The 23,857-nt window shown below is 41.9% G+C and overlaps 1 protein-coding gene across 2 annotated transcripts in view; it reads right to left on the reverse strand.

Annotated features, from left to right (window-relative positions):
- Positions 1 to 23,857, reverse strand: part of POC1B (POC1 centriolar protein B) — a 92,693-nt gene that overhangs the window by 54,239 nt on the left and 14,597 nt on the right. The window contains exons 1-3 of one of the 2 annotated variants that reach the window (XM_035699309.2): positions 17,943 to 17,963; positions 17,422 to 17,593; positions 13,078 to 13,257 (exon numbers count right to left, since the gene is read on the reverse strand). In XM_035699309.2, the coding sequence (XP_035555202.2) occupies positions 13,078 to 13,257; positions 17,422 to 17,567 (326 nt within the window). In that variant the 5' untranslated portion in view covers positions 17,568 to 17,593; positions 17,943 to 17,963. Of the gene's footprint in view, positions 1 to 13,077; positions 13,258 to 17,421; positions 17,594 to 17,942; positions 17,964 to 23,857 lie in introns of those variants that run through there. The other variant, XM_025439436.3, reaches the window with a different exon arrangement.

Below are 23,857 nucleotides of genomic sequence, written 5' to 3' on the forward strand. Positions count from 1 at the left end.
CTGCTTAAGTACCTGACAGAAAAGACACTTTCTTCAACTGGCTAAATGATTTAGAGCACAGTTCAGTGTGGCTTCTGGGTAACCACAGCAAACCCTAGAATGAAGGGAAACCATGTGGTAAGTGCTCTCAGGAGGCTATGTGACTGGGCTCTGACAGGCTAGCGGCTGGACTAGGCTTTATTTTTTTTAATTAATTAATTTATTTATTTATGATAGTCACAGAGAGAGAGAGAGAGGCAGAGACACAGGCAGAGGGAGAAGCAGGCTCCATGCACCAGGAGCCCGATGTGGGATTCGATCCCGGGTCTCCAGGATCGCACCCTGGGCCAAAGGCAGGTGCCAAACCGCTGCGCCACCCAGGGATCCCCTGGACTAGGCTTTAATAAAAACCTGTCTGTGTTGCCATACGCTGTCAGTGTCCTTGAGGAGTTTATGGGGTAGATATTCATTCATTCATTCATATATTTACTGTGTACCTGCCAAGACCTCAGTCAGCACTAGGCATCGTCCTGGGTAATGGAGACAGAGTGGTGAATGAGACTGGTAAGATTCCTGCCCACATGAGGTTTTCATTCTAGAAAGGGCACACAGATAATATCATTTTAGATAGTGCTAAGAGTCTGTCACAGAAAGGTGCCAATTCGTCAGCGGAAGTTCCATGGGAGCAACAGGATTTTAAAGAAACTAGTAAATAAGGAAAAGGAGGCAGCTTGGCTGGCTAGAAATTCATCCTGAGCAGGAGGAGCTAGAGGCCGGGAGAATTTCCGGTGCTAACCAGATGAAGGGGATGAGAATGGTAGGTAAGTAGAGAGTGAAGGAGGTGCTTGAGAAGAACCTGGTGTAGGGCGGGGGCTCTACTCCCAGCTCAACACAACCAAAGGCGTGCTCAGGCTTAAGGCTGTTTCCCTCCCCTGGAAATAGGTGAGCACCAATAAAACAGGCTTCTCTTGGTCCTGACTTTGGTCAGGAAAGAATCGTCCTTTCCTTTGTCAGGGCTTACACGTCTAACTGGGTTATTACTTTTAAGAATGTTAAGAGGATATAACATTTCTGCTGACACATCAACAGATTTCTACCTAATTCAGCACCACGTAACTACCTTTTAAAACCTTTAGAGAAAAAAAAAATAAAAAATAAATAAATAAAATAAAACCTCTAGAGAGGGGCACCTGGGTGGCTCAGTCAGTTAAGCATCTGCCTTTGGTTTGGGTTGTGATCTCAGTGTCCTGGGATCAAGCCCTGCATCGGGCTCCCTGTTGAATGGGGAGTCTGCTTCTACCTCTCCCTTTGCCCCTCCCCCAGCTTGTGCCCCTCCCCCAGCTTGTGCCCTCTCTCTCTCTCTCTCTCTCTCTCTCAAATAAATAAAATCTTTTTTAAAAAATTAAAAAATAAAACTTCTACAGAGTGTGTCACTGAGAAGGACATCGTATTAGTCAATAGTGACTAATGGATTAGCACACATGAACTGTCTGCACACATGAACTGTATCCAGGAAATTAACTCAGCTACTATTCAATCTCTTAAACATACTGATACTCATTTGAGAGAATCAGGAAATTAGTGAACTTCTTTCTAGAACAAACGGTTCACAAGTCCCTGAGAATAGCCCAATTGTATAACAGGATTTCTTTAACTTGTAATCTATGGAGTTTCTGAAACTGCATGTAAGATTGTATTATTATATGCACAGCCATAGGGTTATTCCCTCATTAGAGAGCCAAAGGGGTCCATGAACCATGAGAAGTTTCAAAATGCTTTCATAAGAATTCAAAATTTTCCTTTGGAAATTTATTATCATGGGAATGAATATTCTATAAAAAGACAATTCCAGGCCTCGAGGGTCTGACACCAAACAGAGTAGGTGTCTGTTCCATTAAGAAACAAATCATTAGTAACCGGTACTCTGAAGCCAGCAGCTATTCAATAGGACGGGGAAGCAGTAAAAATAAGTGGAAATAACACTGCCCTGTCAGTACACGGTCCTGAATTCTAGGGCCAATTCTGCAACTGCCCAGCTATGTAACCTTATAAAATTCAAAACCACACCGGCCACCGTTTTCTATTTGTATAATGAGGGAGTTTGGATTGCATTCAGACCTAAACTTTCACAGACTCATTTAAAAAAAAAAAAAAATACACTGGCAGTCTCAGAGTTTACTTTGGTGGGATTTTGTGTTTGTATACTGAAGGTGAAGTTCAAGGCAATAAACACAACATTTATGTTTTTTTTTTTAAGTGCTGGTCAGCATCAGAAGGGAATCCATCTGTTAATGGCAGTAACAGGATTCATTCCTACAGCCGCTGAGAGACAAAAAGCAGATGAAAGAGATATAAAAAGATTTAACTATGCCATGAAACATACTAATTATTTTTTGGGTCATTTACCATTTATATGCCCAGACTTCTCTCCTGGGATCTCCACCCACAAGTACGACTGCCTACTGGGCATCTCCTCTTGGATATCCTGCAGGCACCTCCAACTCTAAACTTGTCCAATTCTGAACTCATCGTCTTTTTTCCTCAAACTGCTCCTTCTCCAGTGTTCCTTTTCTCAGTACTTTCTAACAGGCCAGAAACCTAGGAGTCACACTTCGTGCCTCTTTCCCCCCTTAACCCCCCACCCCACACACACACACTCTCCAATCAATTATCAGGCTCTGTCTCTTCAAACCATTAAGGGAACTAATGTCTTCCCTCCTCTACAGGCAATAAAAGTGATCTTTAAACATTAAATTAAAAAAATAAAATAAAAAAATAAACATTAAATCAAATTTCTCTGATTAAAACATTTTGATGATTTTGCATTTCCCCTGGGAAAAAGCCTGGCATCCTTACCACTACTTGCCAGGTCCTCCAGAGTCAGCCCTCCTGTCTCTGCATCACCCTACTTACTCTTCCTGGGACACACGCCTTTCCTCTCAGGTCCTTGCTCCTGCCTCAGGAAGTTTCCTCCGTGCTATTCCCTGTGCCTCAAATGCTGCCCCCTACTCTTTACCTAGTTTAAAATACTTAAAAGGATTTTACTCATTCAGCAAGTCTCTGCTCAGTGTCACTTCCACAGGAAGTCTTCCGGGCCACCCCCACCCCCAGGTTAGTTCCTCAGTGTGTATTCTTAGAGCAGCTCATCTTCACACTTAGGTCACACCAAGCATTCTGTTCACTTCTCCAAAAGACGTAAGCTCCAAGAAGACAGAAACCACATCTGTCTCATTTACTGTTGCACCCCCAGACACAGTATATGGCACTGAGTAGGCCTTTAGTAAATATTTAAGGTAGTAAAAAAAAAAAAAATTTAAAGAGAATTGGGGGCAGCCCGGGTGGCTCAGCAGTTTAGCGCTGCCTTAGCCCAGGGCGTGATCCTGGAGACCCGGGATCGAGTCCCACGTCGGGCTCCCTGCATGGAGCCTGCTTCTCCCGACGTGGGACTCGATCCTGGGTCCCCAGGATCACACCCTGAGCCGAAGGCAGGCGCCAAACCACTGAGCCACCCAGGGATCCCCACTTGGACAAATGTTAATGTTTTAGTTGTTTAATTCATCTGAAAATTTTGTAAATGTATGGTATGCAATAAAGATCCCACTTTATATTCTTTTAAACAGAAATCGAATTATCTTAACTATTTATTAAATAGTCCATCCACTTCCTCACTGATTGGAAATACCATCTATCATAAGCATACATGCAACTGCTTTTAGACTTTCTGTGACTTATCTTCCTAATACTATACTATTATCACCATATTTTAACTTCTATAATTTTATACTGTGTTCTGACAGCTGGTTGGACAAGTTTCTTCTCAATTTTTTCCTTGTCATTTTTTTCTTGGCTATTCTTGCACATATAACTCATCCATATGAATTCTGAAATTGGCTTGGTAGGCTCCACTAAATTCCTTTGGCAGAACTTCTAGACAGAGGGAGTAATGGTTATCAGACTTACTCTCCTACTAAAAACAATCATACAACTGGGGAAAATATATGAAGTAACTGTTTTTAGGCCCTGGAGAAGAGACAGCACAGGGTTGCGAATCTTGAGAGATAGATCATATGTGATGAGCACCAAATCTATCCCAGATTTATACCTAGGAGCATTTTCCAAACCACAGCTTAAGGATGTAGAGCCCAAAGATACAGTAGCAGTCTGACTGGGCAGATGACACAGAAATCAGAATTCAGAACTGGCCTACAGGGCTGGAATATTGAAGGCAGGATGTGAGTGAGAGAGGAGCTATGAAGAGCAGAAACCCCCTCCAAAAAAACATGCCTCCAAGCCCCCTTGAGTCTGGTCAAATACAAAGTTTCTTATGCTCTGGGCAGCAAGGCTCAGCAGAGAAAAACCAAGAGCTAGAGATGAAGAAGTGAACAAAGATGCCAGAGGTTACAATACTGAGAGGTGTTCAAGTTCTCAGACTTTGCTAAACACTTCAGGCATTTGTTTGAAGCCCTAGAAAGGCCACTAGTACTACAGCACAAATGTAAAGACTACTCTGGTTCCACTTTAAAGTAGCTTAAGTCCAAGCCTCAAGAGAATCTAGCTGAGCCAGCAGAAAGTTAAGTGCTTACCAGAAGAAAACTCAACATTTTTCTTTTAGAGATGATAAAGTAATCCATATTCTCAAATACTTCGCAATGTTTGGGCCCACAATTTAAAAAAAATCACAAGACATACAAAGAAGCAGAGAATCTAGACCCAGATGGGACAGAGATGTTAGAATTAGCAGACAAAAACTTTAAAACAATTAATATAAATATGTTCAGGATTTAAAGGACACGATGGGCATAATGAGCAAACAAATGGGGAATCTCATCAGAGACACTGATAAGCTTATAGTAGATAAGACACTCCAGAAACAAAAATGCCAGGGAAGCTGAAGAAAGGCCAATAGAAAGTATGCAAACTGAAGTGCAAAGAGAAAAAGTTTGAGAAAATGAGCAAAGCTTCAATAACCATGGGATGATATCCAGATTCAACATATGTGAATTTGGAATCCCAGAAAGAGATGAGAAAGAAATGAGGGCAGAAAAATAAATGAAGAATAAACACAATTTTTCCAAATGTGATAAAAATATCAATCCATATATCCACATCATCCCATAAGCCATGAGAAAAATATACAAAACCATACGTAGGCTCATCATGGTCAAATTGCTTAAAAAAAAAAAAAAAAAAAGACAAGACCTAGAGTACTAAGAGTAGCAAAGAAAAAACAGATACATTACATACAGAGGAATAACAATACAAATGACTACTACCTTCACATAAAAAAACTGCAAAGTAGAAAGTAGTGAGAAGACATCCCCTAAGTGCTAAAAGAAAAAATTATCCACTAAATTAGAAATCTACATCTCAGCAAAAATATCCTTTAAAAAGGATAAACAAGAAGAGAGAATTCATCACCAGGAGAAATTCATCACTACAAGAAATAGTACCTGAAGTTTTTTTTAGGCTGAAGGGAAACGATAACAGATGGAAACTTGGATCTACCTACACAAAAGAATAGAGTACTAGAAAAGGTAATTAAGAAGGCAGATGTACAGACCTTTTTGTTTCTTATTTTCTTTAAAAGAAAATGGCTGCTTGATGTTTTGTGGGCTCATAACATATACAGAAATAAAACTGTCAACTGTCAATAGTTGGGTAAATGGAGAAAGATTTTTTAAGTTCTCACATTAAAACTTTTTTTAAGATTTTATTTATTTATTCACGAGAGACAGAGAGAGAGAGGCAGAGACACAGGAGGAGGGAGAAGCAGGCTCCATGCAGAGAGCCTGACGTGGGACTCGATCCTGGGACCCCAGGATCATGCCCTGGGCCGAAGGCAGGTACTCAACCACTGAGCCACCCAGGCATCCCTCACATTAAAACTTTTATAAGGATATAGACTATAACCTCTAGAGGTTGCTACTAAATAAAATCCAAGACAAAGAGCAAAGCTAAAAAGCCCAAAGAGGAGATAAAATGGAATACTAAGAAACAATCAATCTGAAAAAAATGGAGGAAAAAGTAAACAAATGAGACAAGTAGAAAACACAGAGTAAGAATGCAGACTTACACCTAATTATAGGAAGAGTTACATAAATATAAATGGGTTATGCTCTCCAATTAAATGGCAGAGATTTTCAGACCCAAATGCTTAGAAACAGTTTCCCTCTGATAGCTAAATACATAAAGCACATTCAATGGATGATAGCAGTTACCTGTAGTAGCAACCCCAAACACTGTGTGCAATTGTGTGAAATGACTTGTGAACACAACCTAAAGGTGACTCCAGTATAATCCACAGGAGAAAAAACTGGAACGTGAGGGTAGTTGATAGGTGACATTAACTGACACTTTATATTCATTCACTTGTTTTTAATTTTCACAAAGACTCTATGAGGAAAGTACCTTTGATACTCATTTTATAGGGGAGCAGACCAAGGCCCAGAGAGATTGAAATCATGTTCCCAGGATCACATGCCAGTGAGCCCATGCTCTTAACCACCCTGTACTGCCTCTCAGCTGAATCTAACCAATTATACTGCTGCACTTGAAAGGTACTAGGTCACCCAAGAGGAGGTGCCCAGCAACCGTAAATGGCAAGACTAGTCAATGTGTCTCCTGCCTGGCCCCGGGGGAGGAAGTACCTGACCAGTTGATCATGCAATTTCCTTGGCAGGTGTGTGCACATGGCAGAGATGGCCCCATCACATGACCCAACCCTGAGGAAGCTATTCATCAAGATATTTTTTCAACAAACTTCCTTGCTTTATAGTTCCAGGGCCCATCGACAAAGTCAGCAAAGTAGGAAAGCCCTGACTGAAGCACACAAATATTCTAGTCCCTTTGAAAGTTAGCATTGTTATCATAAATAAGTAAATTGGCATCTGGGTTATGTTTCGGGCTCTCCTAGGTTTATTAAGCATGACTCAGTGCCCCCAGAACATTCTCATCTCTGAGTAAAAAGTGAAAATAGCACTTCTGGACCTTCACACCTTTGGAAGAAAGTCCTAGACTGGGCTGGCCCTGGCAAGGCTAAATGCTCACAGGAAGTTGCACAAACAATGGAGACAGGCTGGGTCTAAGTGGGCCCCCTGAACACTCCTGTTGTCAAACTACAATAGCATGAGCCAAGAAAAAAGATGATAATAAATGCATGAGCAAGAATCTCTAAGCATGTTGTAGGGCATATACATGGAGAGTTGCCAAAGAGATGAGATCCTTATTCATTAAATTTAACCAAATTATTTATCAAAGAACATTTCCCCCAGGGAGGCCTCTGCAGAGTTTCACATGAATCACTCATGCCAGTTAGAAAACAACTGATTAAAAAAGAGAAAGAGAGAGAAGAAAAAAGAAAACCATTTCAGAACAAGGTACCAGAGAGATAAAGGCATTCCAATGAGACCAGGTGAGCTCAGTATGAAATTATCAATCTGAACAGGGATTGGCCAAAATGGGGAAAGAAAGATAGTGAAGCCCCATAAACATTCTCCATCACAATGAGCATATACAGTCCTCCTATATTTGATATACAAAATCCACAAAAATGACTCTTCCTTGAAAAAGTCCATGAAAACTCCCACCTAAGCTACCTGCACACCTCTCACTGATCCATTCAAGCCATATTTTTGCACAAATCCTCTGAGCCTTCCCCACCCTATACTGACACTGCAGTGCTTCTCACACTGTATGACTCCCAACACTCTTCCCTGTTGTTGGGAGATGGCTCACTGGCTCCCTCCCTTCAGTCAAAGTCACCTGAGCAGGGGCACCTGGGTTGGGTGGCTCAGTGGTTGAGCATCTACCTTTGGCTCAGGTCATGATCCCAGGGTCCTGGGATCGAGTCCCACATCAGGCTCCTTGCAGAGGGCTCCTTGCTTCCTCTGCCTATGTCTCTGCCTCTCTTTCTGTGTGTCTCTCGTGAATAAATAAATAAAATCTTTAAAACAAACAAACACAAAGTCATCTGAGCAGAGATGCCTTCCCTGAGCTATATGTAAAAGCGCACCTTCCAACCCTACTACTCTCTAACTTGTTACCCTATAGTATTTTTTTCAGAGCACAAGCACATATCATTAACATATTTTGTAATTGTCCACCTTCCATGTGTAGAAGGAACTCTACAAGACTGGGAATTTTGTTTTGCTTTCTATGATATCTACAGAATTTAGAACAAGGCCTCTCAAGAGAATACACTATGAATAAAATATTGTCATTCAAAGTCTAATAGGGAAGAGAATCCTAAGCAGACAGATCTCATCAACAGGATAACGCGGTGGCATAAAGGACTTATAATAAGCTTGGCCTGTGAGAGTCAGAAACATTTCCTGGGGGGAGAGAGGCAGGGTGGGACTGTGAGGGGAGGGTAGATGCAGGGGCATTCCAGGCAGGGCAGGCAGCATGTGGAAGAGCCACAGAACATAACAGAACATCTCACACAGGAACTCTGTGGAGCTGCAAGGAGGGGATGGTGACAGGGACAAAAGACAAGGCTGTAACAGGAAGGCAGAGCAGCATGCCAGAGCAAGGAGTCACTGACTGGTTCTGACCTGAAGAGCAGTATGACCAGATTCGCATTTCACAAAGGTCTCCGTGGAGACAGTAGAGCAGTGGTGGTAGGGGTGGGGTGTGGAGAATGAAGGCAAATCTGTAGAGAGGAAGAACATTTAGGAGATTACTGCAAAGGTCTCTGCAAGGGCCCTTGATGCTAAAAGCTAAGACGATGGCACTGGGGATGAACAGAAAGCAGGTGTCTTGAGTGCACATCACTGGATGCAACAATATCTCCCACTTTTCCAAAAATGTGGCTCCATCCACTATCACATCTTATAGAAAGTACCTCTAAAAAAAAAAAAAAAAGTGAGAGTTTTTGAGGCCCATTTCTCACACATGCATACATGCAACACACATAAACACATCTAGCAAAACCAGGTAGGACCGTGTCCAGAAACCACACCAAGTAATGAGGTAGCAACTCTTTCTTTCTCCACTCACTGCTCTGCTGTCCCCTGAGTCAGCATCTTTGTCAGGTGGGCTCTTTGCCTACAGTGTCCCGCAGCAGCCACAGGCTTAAATAAGTCTACGAGGCGCCTGGCTGGCTCAGCTGGAAGAGTATGTGACTCTTGATCTCAGAGTTATGAGTTCAAGCCCCATGTGGAGTTCAGAGATTACTAAAATAAATAATAAACTTAAAAAGAAAAAGGTAAAAATCGCAAGGGAAAGGCCTCCAACGAGACTCACTAACACCCACGGGCAGGAGATGCCCTGTTCCGGATGGCAAGCCTGAGCTCCACACCCTGTGACAGCAGAGACTAACATGGGGGGGGGCTGCCCGGGGTGGGGGGGGCTGGTTCCTCAGGGATGACCCAGGCACCGCCACCGGAAAACAGAACAGACTGCGGGCAGACGCCGTGGCCTTCTCTGATTCCTTGAGGGGGACATTTGCAGGTGCTTTTCCCTAATTCCTGAGTTCCTCCCCGAGTGATGTTGCCCCACCGGAGGACTGGCCAACTCCTGGCAGCACTCAGTTCTGAGCACAGTCTTCCTCACGCTCCCAACAGGCCATGTGAGGAGCCTCCTTACCGTCCCCTCCCACGGAGATGGAGAGCCGTACACTACCTTGCCCAGGGGTCGTGATGCAGCCCAGGGAGGCCCACGAGCCCTGGGCCTGCTCACGCCAACCCTCTAAAGCAGCCGTGCTGTGGGAGGTAAGACCAATCGGTGGAGAGCTCGGGAACGACGGTGCTTCCTCCCCATTCCAAGCCCTCCAGCATCTCCGGGTCCCTTGGAGGATGAAATCCACAGTCTTCTTCGTGACATCCATGACCCTGAGCCTTCCACACCTTCTTCCCACACCCCCGCTCCAGCCAACCCGCATCCCACTTTACTTCCTGGGCCTGGCAACAGCTGAATAATTAACGTTCTCAGAGCACAAAACGTTTTCCCAGGCCGCAGTGCCTACTCCTGCTGCTCCCGTCTGCGAATGGCTTGCCACCCCTCCTCCCCACGTGGCAAGACACCGCTGCTTCTTCCTCCCCTGCCCATCACACGGTGCTGGGCCTGAAATGTCTCCCCCGGCTTGGCTTTTCCTCACACAGGCCTGGTTCAGTGCCCCACCGCACACTCTCTCATCCCCTTGTCCATCATCTTCCCATAGGACACATTATTTTATAATTATTTTATATCTATTTTCATTCCATTGAACTATAAAACATAAAAGCTCCTTGAGGCTCCGACTGCGGTTTTTATCTCTCCCTAACACGCAGCACGGATATGTGGTACGCAGCAGTGCTATGCTCATTAAATGAATATTCTCAAGACCAGAATTGTACACTATTGGCAACCTTTTCAACCTTCATAAGTTCTCCTGCCTTATATTAGCGATACCTTTTCTTTTGCATGTATAATATACATAGATGATTCAGGACCAGGGCAAGGAATAAAACACTCCTAGAATTTACTACAGGAAGAATTTTCTCCTATCTGAACAACTTGAGAGGATTCCTTTTTGTTGTTAGAACATGAAAATATGTGAAATCATCCCATTAATACCTTGGCTGCAGGAAACCCAGGCTAAAGCTGCCAGGCTTTAGCACTAACCGAGGTTACACGGTTCTAGACAGAATCGTCTCTTCATTCCCCCCATTGTATGACAGTTACTATAAAGCACCTTAAGTTATTTTGGGAAGGAAATAGAGCCACATAGGACACACTAGATAATTAATGGCTCTCATTCGATGTTTTTGCTTCCTGAAGAAGGTAACAGAAACCAATGTCTTTGCCAAACATGTTTAGAGTCTGTTCCAGTGGGAGCTAAATAATGACTCCCAGTCTCCGGCCTAGTCTCCTGTGCCTCTGTCAGTTCTCCGGGTCTGATCCACTGGATGGTAGATCTCTGTTCCCAACATCATTTCATAAATAAATACAAATGATTTGACCGGCCTCTTGGGACCATCACACGTTACCTCCTCAGGTGGGAAAAAATGATCAACTCAAGTTACACAATGTTTTTAAAAATGAAACAAGATTGAAATGTCCAATGATGAGGATGAGGATGATGGCTAAGATTTAACTAGTGATTACTCAGTGGGAAGCATGATTCTAAATACTCCATGTATATTTACTCATTTAAATACCATGACAACCTATGCAGCGGGTTACTCTTATCATCAGGCTACTGTTACGTACAGGTAAGAAAACTAAGGCAGTGAGAAGTTAGGTCACTTTCCAAAAGGTCACACAGCTGCTAAGTGGTGGGGCTGGAATTTTAACCTATATATTTAGGTCCCAGGCCCATGTTCTTGACCACACAGCAAGGTGGCATATATAGAAATAAGACTGAGATGGCCAGAGCCAAAAGTAAGTGAGACCTTTAGAAGAAAAAAGAAACTACTGACTAAAAGTATAACCTTCGGTCTATCTCTTTTATTCCTAGACTCATTACCGTAGATTATAATCAACACCTGAACAATAATGTCCCACTGAGAGCATGATGAGAGGAGTGTGGGACATAAGGCAACACAGAGCTGGGCTCCCACTCCCCCTCCAGCGCATCCTAGCTGGGGATGCCGGGCACGTTGTTTCACACAGAATGCACAAAGTCTGCTAGTTGCAGGCTTAGCAGACTCTCCCCCAGTGACCATGACTATGCCAGTCCCCTTCTTTTAAGGGCTGTCCTCTCTCTCCACCTCCAGGATGCATGGTTGGTATGGACTCAGCTGGCTGGGATACTGGTCTCAGGGGCCTGGTTCACCTGAGACAACCACAGTATCTCACTGCCTGGGGAAGGGATGGGCACAAGATCCAAGCTGGGAGCTGCCCCTGGTACTTTCCTAACTGGAGGAGGAGAAGTTTTTCCTGTCCAGTTACAAAGCTGTGAGGACTTCAGCCTCAGTTCCAGGGTATTTGAGAAAATAGAGAGGCCATATAGAGGATTAGAGAGAGACTGTGGGCATCGCAGACCCTGGTTCTAGGGGCCCCCGCTCTATTCCAAGGTAACCAAACATCAGTCAATTAGCCACCCTGAGAGAAGAAAAAGAATTTCTCTAGGTTTCTATCACTTTCAACTAGACAAGCTTTAACCTGAACTCTGAAACTCAGTTCCCTCCTCTGCAAAATGGGGAAAATAAAACAATAGCCCAACCCTCCCAGGGCAGCTGGGGAAATATCTGAAGTACTTTGCCAGCGTGTCTGAAGAACAGAAAAGGCTCCGTGGCTATTAGCTCTTGTCCCAACAGCCTACCGCCAAAGACTGTGGAGTCATTCTCAGTTTCTCTCTGTCACATCCAATACATGACAGTAAGTTCTGTTGGTCCCTCATACTACATCTATCACCCAACCACTTCTCGAAATCTCCACTGCTACCACCCTGGTCCCAGTAAGGATGTGAACTACTACCCATAACCTCCTAACGACGCCCCCTCCCCCTGCTTCTGCCCTGACTCTGACAGCCTGTTCTCCACACAGCAGTCAGAGCAATCCCATTCAGGTGTCGGTCAGAGATGAACACGCTCCAGGGGCATCCCATCTCCCTGAGAGTAGATGGCAACCTCTGCCCATCTGGCTGCAGCCTCGCTCTGGGCTCTCCTCCTTCCCCACACTCTGCTCCACAATAGCCTTCTTGCTTGTGCTCCAACAGTCACCAGGGTTCCCGCCCCAGGGCTTTTGTGCTGGTTTCCCCTAATCCAGGGCAATCCTTTCCTACATGGATTCAAGCCTTGACCCTTCTCCTCCATTAGGTCTCCTCTCGTGAAGCAGTCTTGAACACCCTGTTTAAAACTGCAGCCCCCTCCTCCCCAGCCAATCCAGGTCTTTTTCTCCATAGCACTTACTTACCACCATCTGACCTAATTTATCTATTCCCCTACCTGTGTATTGTCTATCTCCTCTTTCTAGAACGTAGGCTTTATGACGAGGGGTTTTGACTGTTTTGTTTCCTAGTCTTCCCAGCACATAGCAGACACACAATAAATATTTGCTATATGAATGAATTAATGAATTTGTCATCAATCCCCTTTTCTGGGGTTTGGAGGGAGGGTAAACGTGGACTATAACAGGAAAAAAAATAGGAAAATCTTAACTCGAAATTTCACTTACTTGGCACAGCGTACCCAATGTGTATGTCGGTACAAGGAATATAAGAAGCGCTGGCGATACATGTTCCATACTTTGATGGATTTGTCTTCAGAGGCTGTAGCTAGAAACTGGCCGTCAGCTGAAAAGTCTACACTTCGAACTGGAGCTGTATGAGCTTTAAATTCAGAGGATTTCCCTCTCCTGGAAAGAAACAGTTTAATACTTGTAACACTTGATTTAATTATAATCAATATCTAATCAGTATACAGACTTTGAAACATATAAAAGTTTAACTCCTATAAAAAAATTAACAAAAGTATAAAAAGTTTCTACATCAACACTCTTTAAAAAGCTGGTTTTATTAATTAAAGTCACAACTGAAATCTAACAAGAAAGACCCTTGGTGGTCCCACCCAGAAATGCACTTGCTGTTTTTGTTTTAATTGGAAGCTAGAGAATAATATTTTGAACAAATCTCAACTGTGAATTTTAAGCTCCTGCTGTTCCTCTAGAAATAGCAATAAATACTCTAAAGGGCCTGCAACCTAGAAAAGCTAACATAGATTAAATTAATAGCTCCAAGAGGGTGCTTTCAAACTGGGGTCACGCGGAACCTGTGTGGACGGGCTGTCTGGGCTGGGAGGGAAGAGATGCCCCTCGTGGCATTGTCCCCCTGACAGAATGTAGGTCTAGGTGATCTGACCTTGGGGTTTCTGTTCTCAATGAGAACTAAGACCCCCCGGGGTGCATCGAAGGCCTTGCTCAGCCCAGGCCCAATCTTACACTCACAAGCAAAACACATTCCAGTTCTCAACACTTTGAAATTTCAGATGCTGCTTCTTCTTCTTCTTCTTTTTTTTTTTTTTTAACTAGAGTGAGAGAAAGAGAATAGGAAAAGAAAAGATGGAGAAAATAATATGTGGCACTTAAGGAGAAATGTTAAAATAGGGGCAGGCTAGCAGATACACTGGAGTTGGAAGGTGGCATTTGGGACATACTACTTTGTGTCAGCATTCCAAAGTCCCCAAGACACTCTCTGAAGTGTCTTAGGGAGACACCTTCCTTCCCATCAGGAAGTCATCTTTATATGCAACTGTTTGAAAAACATCGGGAAACAGAGTTTGCAGAGCCTGGAAGGCCTTCTCAACTGCTCCACTTCTCCCACAAACGGACTGAGTGATAGTGATACTGCTATCCCTTCCCAAATACCCTTTCGATAGCTCTTCTTTCTATGCCAGCTGTGCTTACGTTAAGGGAGACACAGCCTCCATATCACTCACCAAGATTATTGCAAAAGCTTCTTACCTGGTCTCCCTGCTCTAATCTCTTAACCCCCTCCAGTCACCTACATACTCTGCTTATTACCTTGCTGAAAGTGTCATGCTCAGCACGTAAATCTCAGCATGGACGTGTCGCTGGCTGCCCTCCAAGGAGAAGTAGAATGCTCAGGCTCTCCGGCAAGGCATCCTGCCGGTACACTGAACCTTGGACTCAGAACAGTCGCAGAGCTTCAAATACACCTCTGGTTTTGCACTTACTGCTTTTTCTCAGCCTGGATTGCTTCCTCTGCCCCAACCCCCCTTGACCAACCCAGGCAGGCTTAATTGTTCCCTATCTGCTGCATCTATTTTGCTTATTACATAATACAGTACTTAAAAAAAAAAAAGACCTATTCTCTTCTATCAAGCCATGAGTTTTTTGGAGGACAGGAATGATGATTTATTCATCCCTATAAAACCAGCGTCTAGCACAATATCAGGCATATGAAAAGAGCTCAATACATTTTGTTGAATTCCACTGGGAAGAGTCACTACTCAAAGCTCTCAGATCCATCCTGGCTTATCCCTCCAGCGGTCTGTAGAAGGTAAAACTGACTTTGTCCTCAGTTTCCATCACCTGATACATGATCACATACTAGGAAAAATGAAAATTAATATTAAAGAAAATGGGAAGGAACATTCAGTGACATTTTGCCAGAAAGTTATATGAGTGGCAGTGAGGAGTATAGTTTGGCCTGAATTCAAGAATACAGCATAGACAAAATAAAGGAAAGAATGGCATCTGCCGTGACCGGGAAGCCAGGAGACAGCCCGAATCATCACAATCTGCCCTGCTCTTGAGTTCTACACTCCACTCTCCAGCAGGCTACCCTGCTTGCCTTCTTTCTAAAGGGCCTGCCTCTTGGTGACCCCTGGATCCGGTCTCAACAGGAAGCATGTAAGAAACCATAAAAGGAGTGCCTTGTGTTTGTTATGCTGCCATTTAACTGGTTTGTACTTCCCCCACCTTGTCTTGGCATTTGCTCTCTGCCTCCCACACATTTACCTACCCTGTCTGCCCAAGTTCTCTTGATGGCCTGCTGTGAAGAACTCCAGGCCAGAACTGCCTCCATGCTTGTTCCTACTATTCTTCCTTAGCCTGCCAGTCACCTGGTGTGAGTGATGTTTGTGAATATGACCACCTACCACCCCTCTTACCCCTGTTCATGCTTGCCCCTCCCACAGGAGGTAGAATCTATCAATCTCTCCTGTTCAAACTGGGCTGTGACTTACTTTGACCAATAGAATGAGGGAGAAGTGACACAGAAGTGTCAGACCCAGCCTTTCAAAGGTCTAGTGGCTTTCATTTTTACTATCCTAGAACGCAGTTGCCATGCTCTAAGGAAGTCGTTATCCTGGTGCAGAGAGGGCAGAGGGCCAGGGTGCCCCAGCCAATAGCCAGCAGCAGGCCCCAGGCATATGAGTGAGGTGCTGGACCTCTAGCTCAATGAAGCTGCATGAGTAAGAGCCAACATTAAATGGGGTAAAAGAACCATCCAGACAACCCACACAATTATGGAAAAGGACAATTATTGTACTAAGTTTTGAGGATGGTTATGCAGCAATAACTGATCTATCAGTTTCCATCCCAATGCTATGATCCATGATTTCCCTGGCCCCAAAATGATATGATTTGGAAAGTGGACCAAGAGATAGCTACACAAGCCTAACTGTTACACTTAGATTAACGCATACAAATTAACAATTTGGTGTGCTTTTAGCACATCTACCCTTGTATAGTTTGTTCACTGAGAATTCCTTGAACTGGTAATGGGAGACTGAAGCTGTGTTATGCTGAATACAGTAGAACCACTAATCCTAAATCCCCCAAATTAAAGATTTTAGAACAGCTTCCCTTCTGGACCCCAAACCAGTCTCCCTCTTTCCCACTTCCCCTCTACGTTGCCACCCACAATGGCATTATAACATGTCACTTCTTTTCAGTCATTTTTGCTGCCATCAGGTTAACGTTCAGATTTCTCAGCATGGCGTTTCCCTTGGGTGGTGGCAGAAAAAAAAGAAGGGCCTCCTGGCACGGAAATGCCCTGTGAACTTTCATTTGGGAGTGCCTGAGACTGTTTAGTCATATACCACAAATGAAATCCTGCCATAATAGAGCCAAGGAAAACGCTCAAATTCTTATTCTCTGAGGTATTTAGGGAGGGGAAATGATATGATCTGTGGGATTTGTTCTAAAAATACTCTAGCTTAAAAAAAAGAGAGAGAGAGAGGGAAGAGAGCAAGAGGATGGGTGAAACAACTAATAACTACTGATACCAATAGCTGCTGGATGTGGTGGAGGAGTAAAGGGGGGAGGGACTGCTGTGCTATTCGTTCTATCTTCATGTGTGTTTGAAAACATATAACTGAGAATTCCATAAAAAAAAAGAGTTCAAAAGCTTTTAAAAAAATCATGGGTCAATAATTGCTTAAAACAGATAAGCTATCACGTCTGGGATTTAAAAAGCCTCCTATAGAGAGATTTGTTGTAACAGGATTGGACCTTACACGAATGCAATGATTCACACATTTGTCAGAAACTTTCTTTAGCAAGAAAACTCTGGAGCCCAATAATGAATGACATGCACCAAAGAATAGTTCTGGTACAGGATTAATAGAGATCCAAAGGCCCCCAACAGATCCACAAATGGGCAATAGTAGAATAAACTAAAAAATTTCAGTTATATATGTCAGTGTGTATCTCTCTGGGGAGACAATCTGAAGTTTACCATAGATTTATAAAGAGATTGATAACCATCCCCCTGCCAAAAACAAAACAAAATTTTAACCCCTCCCCCCCAAAAATCAAGCATATTTCCATAGTTAGAAATAGGTTTCAAATAGAAGAGATAATTATGAGTTAAAGATGAAGAAAAAGTAGTATGAAATAGTTTGCTAGCTTTCGGAAAAGGGCAACACATCCTGCATGTGACTCAGACTAGGTATGGGAGTTCAGGCATTCCTGAGAAGTGGAGGAGCAGCCAGGCTCGTTTTCTTTCACATTCGTACGTCCACAGCATAGCAGGTATTTATTTGTTGCTCTTACTTATCAGGAATCCAGAGTCTAACAGTTCTGTCTCGTGAAGCTGATGCCAATAAGTTTCCAAGTGGAGAAAACTGCACGCTGGTTACAACATCCTTGTGACCCACGTATCTGAAAGCTCTGGCTTGTGGCTTGCAATTCCATAGCATGAGAAACGTATCCCAAGAAGCCGTAGCTATTAGGAAAGAGAAGAACAAACCACTGATTGTTGAAATGCAAATGTAGGCATGTCTCATTACAATGGGGCAGCATATCTAGTAACAAGACGTCCAGGTACCAGAGGACTGGACATTGTAGGGCTGACCAAGCAGTGGAAAAATATTTTTAAAGTAACCCAAAGCCACATCATTAATGTGTGAGCTTGGCTGCATCCTATGCTACCACAAGTCAGGATCACTGGCCCCTGCCATTGGGTTGGAGCTCAGTGACAATTTACTAGAAGGTGGCGGAACAGTGTAACACAGTCCACGGAACTAGGAGAAATTTGTCTCTAACTCTCAGGCTGCCTGGGAAAGTTACTTAACCTCGTTGTCACAGAGTGAATGCTTTTCCTGAGAGGGTCGGATGAGATGAGTTTTGAAAACTGTTGATGTGGAGATAATTTCACACTTAAGAGGAAACATAAGAATAGTATAAAGAAGATTAATATACCCTTTGCCAGATCTGCCTGTTGTTAATATTTTGGTTTATAATTTACTCTTCTGTTCACTTGTGCTCACTCTTTCCATATGCTTGCAAGCTCGCACACACAACACACAACACACACACACACACAAACACAATTTTTCTTTCCTGAACCATTGGAAGTAAATACACCATCATGGCACCTTTATTCCTAAATACTTCATTGTGTTTTCCTAAGAATAAGGATATTCTCTCACATGCCTGTGGCAGTATCGACCTCAGGAAAGTTATTATTGACAATACTTTAATCTACCAACTGTTTTCCAATTCTGCTAATTGACCCAGTAATGTCTTTTATAGCTCAATAAGGTGATCTTGAAAGTCTCTTTCTGCTCTCTTATGACATTCTACAATTAATAAAAGAATTGTGTATGTCAGACATTAGCTTAAGGCTTTAAGGAAATAAAAACAAGTGCAATCAATGGTGGAAATAAATGCTTCAAAGAATAAACGAATAAACGAATGAAAGATAGATCTAACTCTTGCCCCCAAACCAAATTTTATTTTATTTTTATTTTTTTTCCAAACCAAATTTTATATATGCATGGAGACCAAATTATCTCAATAACAGGAATCAACAGGTCAATGAGATTCACTATCTAGGTTGTAGAATTCCTAGAAAAAAACGCAACTTTATAAACTTGAAATACAACTAGTATTGCTGTTAGAAGAGAATATAAAGTCACTGAAAATCTTCTAATTTCTTTAGCCGTAGATAAAATTCACCCGGACTTAGCCTATGCACGTCCTATGCAAGTTCTATGTAAAATAGTTAAAGTGAGTTTTGAAGTTTCAAGCTACTACCCCTTTTTAAAAAAATACAAAAAGTTGATGTTCTACCACAATTCATAATATTATTAAATATTTATATTAAAGTCTAAATTTTCAGGAGCTAATGTAGACAAAATGGGGAAAACAATGAATTATCATACGCATTACAACTTTGGACCCTATTTGAGTTCTAAAGTATTATGCTGCAAATAAGATCTACACAAAGAATTAAGACACAATCCCTTACCTCAAGGAATCACAACAGCATAGGGGAGACAGTTCATTAATAAATCATACATGTTCAGACTTTTATAAATTATCCTATTTTCTGTACGTCCCACTCCTCTTCATCTGTTGTGCCCCTCCCCACTGGCAAGCACAATTTGTTCTTTGTATTTATCGGTCTGTTTCTGTTTTTGTTTGTTCATTTTGTTTTTTAGATTCCCTATATAAATGAAATCATATGGTATTTGTCTTTACCTGACTTATTTCACTTAGCATAATACCTTTAAGGTCCATCCATGTTGTCACAAATGGCAAGACTTCATTCTTTCATATGGCTGAGTAATATTCCAGTGTGCATGTGCGTGTGTGTATCACATCTTTACTCATCTATCAATGGACACTTGGGTTGCTTCCATTTCTTGGCTATTGTAGATAATGCTGCAGTAAACGTAGGGGTATATATATCATTTTAAATTAGTGTTTTTATTTTCTTTGGGTAAATACCTAGTAATGGAATTACTGGATCAGATACTTTTAATTTTTTCTGAGAAAGCTCCATACGGTTTTTCATAGTAGCTGCACAATTTATGATCCCATCAACAGTGCATGAGGGCTCCTCTTTCTTCACATCCTTGTCAACACTTATGCCTTGTCTTTTTTATTCTAGCCATTCTGACTAGGTTTAAGGTGGTATCTTGTTGTGGTTTTGATTTCTGCTTTCATAATTGGTGATGTTGAGCATCTTTCCATATGTCTGTTGGCCATCTGTATGTTTTCTTTGGGAAAAAAAATGTCTATTCAGCTCCTCTTTTAATCAGATTATTTGTTTTTTGGGTGTTGAGTTGCATAAGTTCTTTATATATTTTGGATATTAATCCCTTGTCAGATATATCATTTGCAAATATCGTCTCCCATTCACTAAGTTGCCTTTTTGTTTTGTTGGTGGTTTCTTCATTGTGCAAGAACTTCTTTTTTAATTTATTTTTATTGGTGTTCAATTTGCCAACATACAGAATAACACTGTGCTCATCCCCTCAAGTGCCCCCCTCAGTGCCCGTCACCCATTCAACCCCACCCCTCGCCCTCCTCCCCTTCCACCACCCCTAGTTCGTTTCCCAGAGTTAGGAGTCTCTATGTTCTGTCTCCCTTTCTGATATTTCCCACACATTTCTTCTCCCTTTTCTTATATTCCCTTTCACTATTATTTATATTCCCCAAATGAATGAGAACATACAATGTTTGTCCTTCTCCGATTGACTTACTTCACTCAGCATAATACCCTCCAGTTCCATCCACGTTGAAGCAAATGGTGGGTATTTGTCGTTTCTAATGGCTGAGGAATATTCCATTGTATACATAAACCACATCTTCTTTATCCATTCATCTTTCGATGGACACCGAGGCTCCTTCCACAGCTTGGCTATTGTGGCCATTGCTGCTATAAACATCGGGGTGCAGGTGTCCCGGCGTTTCATTGCATCTGTATCTTTGGGGTAAATCCCCAGCAGTGCAATTGCTGGGTCGTAGGGCAGATCTATTTTTAACTCTTTGAGGAACCTCCACACAGTTTTCCAGAGTGGCTGCACCAGTTCACATTCCCACCAACAGTGTAAGAGGGTTCCCTTTTCTCCACATCCTCTCCAACATTTGTGGTTTCCTGCCTTGTTAATGTTCCCCATTCTCACTGGTGTGAGGTGGTATCTCATTGTGGTTTTGATTTGTATTTCCCTGATGGCAAGTGATGCAGAGCATTTTCTCATGTGCATGTTGGCCATGTCTATGTCTTCCTCTGTGAGATTTCTGTTCATGTCTTTTGCCCATTTCATGATTGGATTGTTTGTTTCTTTGGTGTTGCGTTTAAGAAGTTCTTTATAGATCTTGGAAACTAGCCCTTTATCTGATACGTCATTTGCAAATATCTTCTCCCATTCTGTAGGTTGTCTTTGAGTTTTGTTGACTGTATCCTTTGCTGTGCAGAAGCTTCTTATCTTTTTTTTTTTTTTTTTTTTTTAGAAGCTTCTTATCTTGATGAAGTCCCAATAGTTCATTTTTGCTTTTGTTTCTTTTGCCTTCGTGGATGTATCTTGCAAGAAGTTACTGTGGCTGAGTTCCAAAAGGGTGTTGCCTGTGTTCTCCTCCAGGATTTTGATGGAATCTTGTCTCACATTTAGATCTTTCATCCATTTTGAGTTTATCTTTGTGTATGGTGAAAGGGAGGTGCAAGAGCTTTTTATTTTGGTGTAGTCCCAATAGTTTATTTTTGCTTTTGTTTCCCTTGGTTAAGGAGACATATCGAGAGAAACATTACTAAAGCTGATAGTCAGACATTACCGTCGATGTTTTCTTTTAGGAATTTCATGGTTTTAGGTCTTACATTTAGGTCTTTAACTCATTTTTTTTTTACTGAAATTGAATTTTTATTCCAAATGACTGTAATGGCTGGAAAGACAACAGAGAAAACTGAAAATGATTTGTTGAACTGGCAATTAGAAATGGTTGATTTCAGGAGAGCAAACAGTACAATGACAGCCTGGCACTCAGATAACAGTTCTAACTAAGAAAGCTTGAAAATAACCAATGTCCCTTTATTTTTTTTTTCTTTTCAATGTCCTTTTAATACACAATCTGGAGGTGCAGCATTTATAGCAAATAACTTCTTCTTTGAGGAAAGAAAAAAAAGGGACAAATCCACAAAATCCCAAGCTCAGAAATTAACATTCATTTAAGAACACATAGTGGTGAAGGTTTTGGGTAGAACAATTTTCACAGTTCTTAAAATGGAAGTCTTCAAAATTACTTCTTCAAATTCAAAAGCTAAAAACAATGAAGAGAGAACAGTTACACTGGCGTAAAAGAGCTGCTACCTGTCACAAAGATGATAATTAGTCCTGCTTCCAAATACAGTGAGAGCTGATGAACCTGACAACAGACTGCCTGGCATGCACTGACATCATCGTGAAACAGTTCATTGATAAGATCACACATGTTCAGAGGACTTTCATATATTCTTCCTTCATAGTGTTATGTGGTTAGTGATCCTTCCTGAGAAAAAGGCTTTTAAAAAATGTATTATTTATTTTAGAGAGGTTATATGCACATGCGAGTGGGGCAAGGCAGGGAAAGAGGGAGAAAGAAACTGAAGCAGACTCCACACTGAGCACAGAGCCTCATGCTGGGCTTGGTTTCACGACCCTGAGATCATGACCTGAGCTGAAACCAAAAGTCCGACGCTTAACCCGCTGAGCTACCCAGATGCCCATTTGAGCATGGACTTGAGTGCAGTGAGGAGCGATTTGGGCTAACACGTAGAAGAAGAACACTCTCGGGGCAGAAAGAACCCCACAAATGACTGTCCAAGATAATAATGTATTTGAAAGACTGAGGAGCAGCAAGGAGACCAGCATGTCCACAGAGTGAGAACAGTGGGGGTAAAAGCTGAGAAGAAAGGAGGTGCCAGGCAGAGCCATGGTAAGAAATGTGTATTTCATGCTAAGTGCAATGGGAAACCTTTAAAGGATTTTGAGCAAGGAGGGGATCTCATGATCTGAGTTAAAATTACCACTCTGACAGTAAGAAAAGGATGGTCTTTACAAAATATGATGTTAGGTCAATTGGATATTCATAAGGGGAAAGAATACATCTTGACTTTTTCAGTTTATACTATATACAAAAATAATTCCATATATGTTATAGATATAAAAATACAATAGGTAGAGTGACATGGTTTTAGACTAGAACACAGGAGAATACCTGCATGACCACTGGCGTAGGTGATGACATGACATAAAAATGATTAAATTACTAAAGGAAAAGTAATAATCTGTACTACACTAAAATTAAGAAACTGTGTTCATTGAAAGATACTACCAACTGAGTGAAAAGGCAAGCCACAGAGTGAAAGAAGATATTTACAACACATGTATCCTACATTTAACACAGAATCTGTAAAGAATCCCACAAAAAAATTTTTTAAAAAGGCAGGAAAATAGGTAAAAGGCTTCAATGGGCACTTCATAAAGGAAGACATCCAAATGGTCAATAAATGTATGAAAAGGTGGTCAATTCAATTGGTCACCAGGAAAATACAAATTAAAACCAGAAGGAATGAGTTAGCACTAGTGAGATGACAATGAGATAGTCAGAATGACTACAGTGAAAAAGAGAAATAATACCAAACCTTGATGAAGACGTGAACCACTGGAACCCTCATATAATGCTGGTGGTTATAACCATTTTGGAAAATTATTTTGATGTATCTGCTGAAGCTGAATATACACTTACTGTTTGAGCAATCCCATTCAGTGGAACAGAAATTCTTAACGTATGTTTAGCAAAAGACCTATAATAATGTTTGTGGCAATATGATCCAAAATAGGCCAAAACTAGAAACCAAATTATCCATCAAAGATGGATACATAAACTGTCTTATATTCATAGTATGTACCTCCTGTGCAATGAAGTTTCATTTGGATGAAGTCCAAGAAGTAGAAAAACTAATCAATGGAGTTAGAAATCAGTATGCAGATTACTGGGGGACAGGGAGGGAGGACAGCGGCTGCAAGGCAGCAGGGGTGGGACTGCTGGGGGTACTAGCTCTGGGTGTCAGTTAGATGGGCACGTCATGTTGTAAAAATTATTCAAGTTGTCCAACTTGGGTGCGTATCTTGTATTTCAATAAAACATTTAGAAAAAAAATTTAAACTATCACTCTAATTGCTCTGTGCAGAATATACAGGAGGTAGGGAGACAGAATTGAAGA

The sequence above is a fragment of the Canis lupus genome, chromosome 15, assembly GCF_003254725.2.
Source record: "Canis lupus dingo isolate Sandy chromosome 15, ASM325472v2, whole genome shotgun sequence".
NCBI lineage: Eukaryota > Metazoa > Chordata > Mammalia > Carnivora > Canidae > Canis > Canis lupus.